This window comes from Pistacia vera, unplaced genomic scaffold (assembly GCF_008641045.1).
Source record: "Pistacia vera cultivar Batoury unplaced genomic scaffold, PisVer_v2 Contig413, whole genome shotgun sequence".
NCBI classification, from domain to species: Eukaryota; Viridiplantae; Streptophyta; class Magnoliopsida; order Sapindales; family Anacardiaceae; genus Pistacia; species Pistacia vera.
The window spans coordinates 532,380-534,295 of record NW_022196239.1 but is presented as its reverse complement, the minus strand read 5'-3'; the positions used below and the strand labels follow the sequence as shown (position 1 = coordinate 534,295).

Below are 1,916 nucleotides of genomic sequence, written 5' to 3'. Positions count from 1 at the left end.
TGGTGATCTCAAATCTAAGGACCAAATTCACCACCATCTGTTAGAGGATATATTCCACATGCATTGGGGTTACCATCTATGTGGAATCCTCTAGTTGGTCAGTCTAGTGAACTTGCCAACAGTAAGCACCCATGGGTTGTATCAAGTTGTCACCAAACAACTTTAACATGAAAGTATCTTTCTATAGGGTCGTTCAACATTATGATAGCCTTAACATATTATCTGTGCCTTTACTTTAGGATAATACTAGGGCTACGAACGATTTCTAGAATGACCATTTAACATGATCAAAGGGTTCTTACAATCAAGATTTAAAGCACGTGATACCCTCATCATGATTCTACCATTCTAAGGACATATATTATAACATATATGAAATATGATTTACATAATATAGTTAGACATAATATATTCAAATTGCCTTTTAGTAATATCAACATGTTTTTACAAGTAATCAATCGCTACAATTAGATTGGCTCTAGGGCACCTACCTTAACACTATTATGTGAGGTTTAATTAAATTTAATAAGAATTTGATTCCTCACAAGAAATTTATTCCAACAAAATTTTTGAATTGTCATTTAGGGGAGTATGGGATTTGAATAAAATATTGGAAGCTAATATGATTAGCGTTAAAGGTTTAAATTTACAAGACACTAATAAAACTTTTATTTTTCCTTGTAGTCTCTTTTGGTAGTTTTGTGATATTTAGTTAGTGAAAATGAGCAATAAACTCATTTTGAGGATTCTTAATGACAACAAGCTGATCAGAACCAATTTTAATGATTGGTTAAGGAATTTGAGAATTGTTCACAATTTCGAAAAGGTCGGGTATGTCTTGGAAGCACCCCTACCACTTTCTCTAGCTCTTGATGCTACACCGTAAGAAAAGGAAGTTTTAAATGGCAGGAGGATGACTTACGAGCTTGAAGCTATATGCTAGCTTCAATGAACGTTGAGCTCTGGTGTAAGTATGAAAAGATGTAGAGTGCGAATGAGATAATGCTCACTTTACAAGAGTTGTATAGTGAGAATCCAAGGGTGAAGGAATACAAACTATGTGCGACACTGTTCGGAATAAGACTAAGGGAAGGTCTTTCCCCAGATGATCATGTCATTAAGATGATAAATATTCTAGGGCGACTGGATGCATTTGGGATTGTAATGTCAGACAGTCTCAAAGTGAATTTGATTCTGCAATGCCTTCCACCCAGTTTCAAGCCCTTCATCACAAATTATAGTCTCAATAGGATTGAGTACACTCTTCGTGAATTACTGAATGAGATTCTGCAATTCTACAACCAAGGAAGAAAAGAGAAAAGACAAGAAGAATTTCTTGTGGCTTCTTCAAGTAAGACTAAGAAGAAGGAATGGAAATCCAAGAAAGGTTCAAAAGTTGGACCGTAGAAAAAAGGTTTCAAAAAGGGTGCAACCAAGGCTGAGAAGGCCAAAGATAAAGGGCAATGCTTCCATTGCAAGAAAGATGGACATTGGAAGAGGAATTGTCCTCTATATCTCGAGAGCTTGAAGAAAGTCAAGCAAGTGTATTCTATTCTTATGTTATAGAATTTGAATTACGTGTTAATTCAAATGATTATTCTTGAATATTAGATTTAGCTACTGCATCTCACATTTGTGTTTCATTGCAAGCACTACATAATAGTTTTGCATTGTCAAAAGATGAAGTTATTTTGAAGATGACAAATGGAACAAAAGGTTGGGCCGAGGCAATAAGGACTTACCATTTGACGTTGCCATCTGGGCACATCATGTATTTGTATAGAACTTTGTATTATGCCAAAGCAACTAGAAATATCATTTCTATTTCTATTTTATGTAAATATGGTTATGAAATACAATTTAATGGAAAAGAATGTCTAATTTATTTTTGAAATGAATTATTACGCAAAGCTATT

At 34.3% G+C, this 1,916-nt stretch overlaps 1 protein-coding gene across 1 annotated transcript; it reads left to right on the top strand.

The window, feature by feature from the left end:
* Positions 1 to 1,002: 1,002 nt before the first annotated feature.
* On the top strand, positions 1,003 to 1,407 carry LOC116142663. Its single transcript, XM_031428082.1, has one exon. The coding sequence runs from the start codon at positions 1,003 to 1,005 to the stop codon at positions 1,405 to 1,407; it is 405 nt and encodes a 134-aa protein (XP_031283942.1).
* Positions 1,408 to 1,916: the final 509 nt, after the last annotated feature.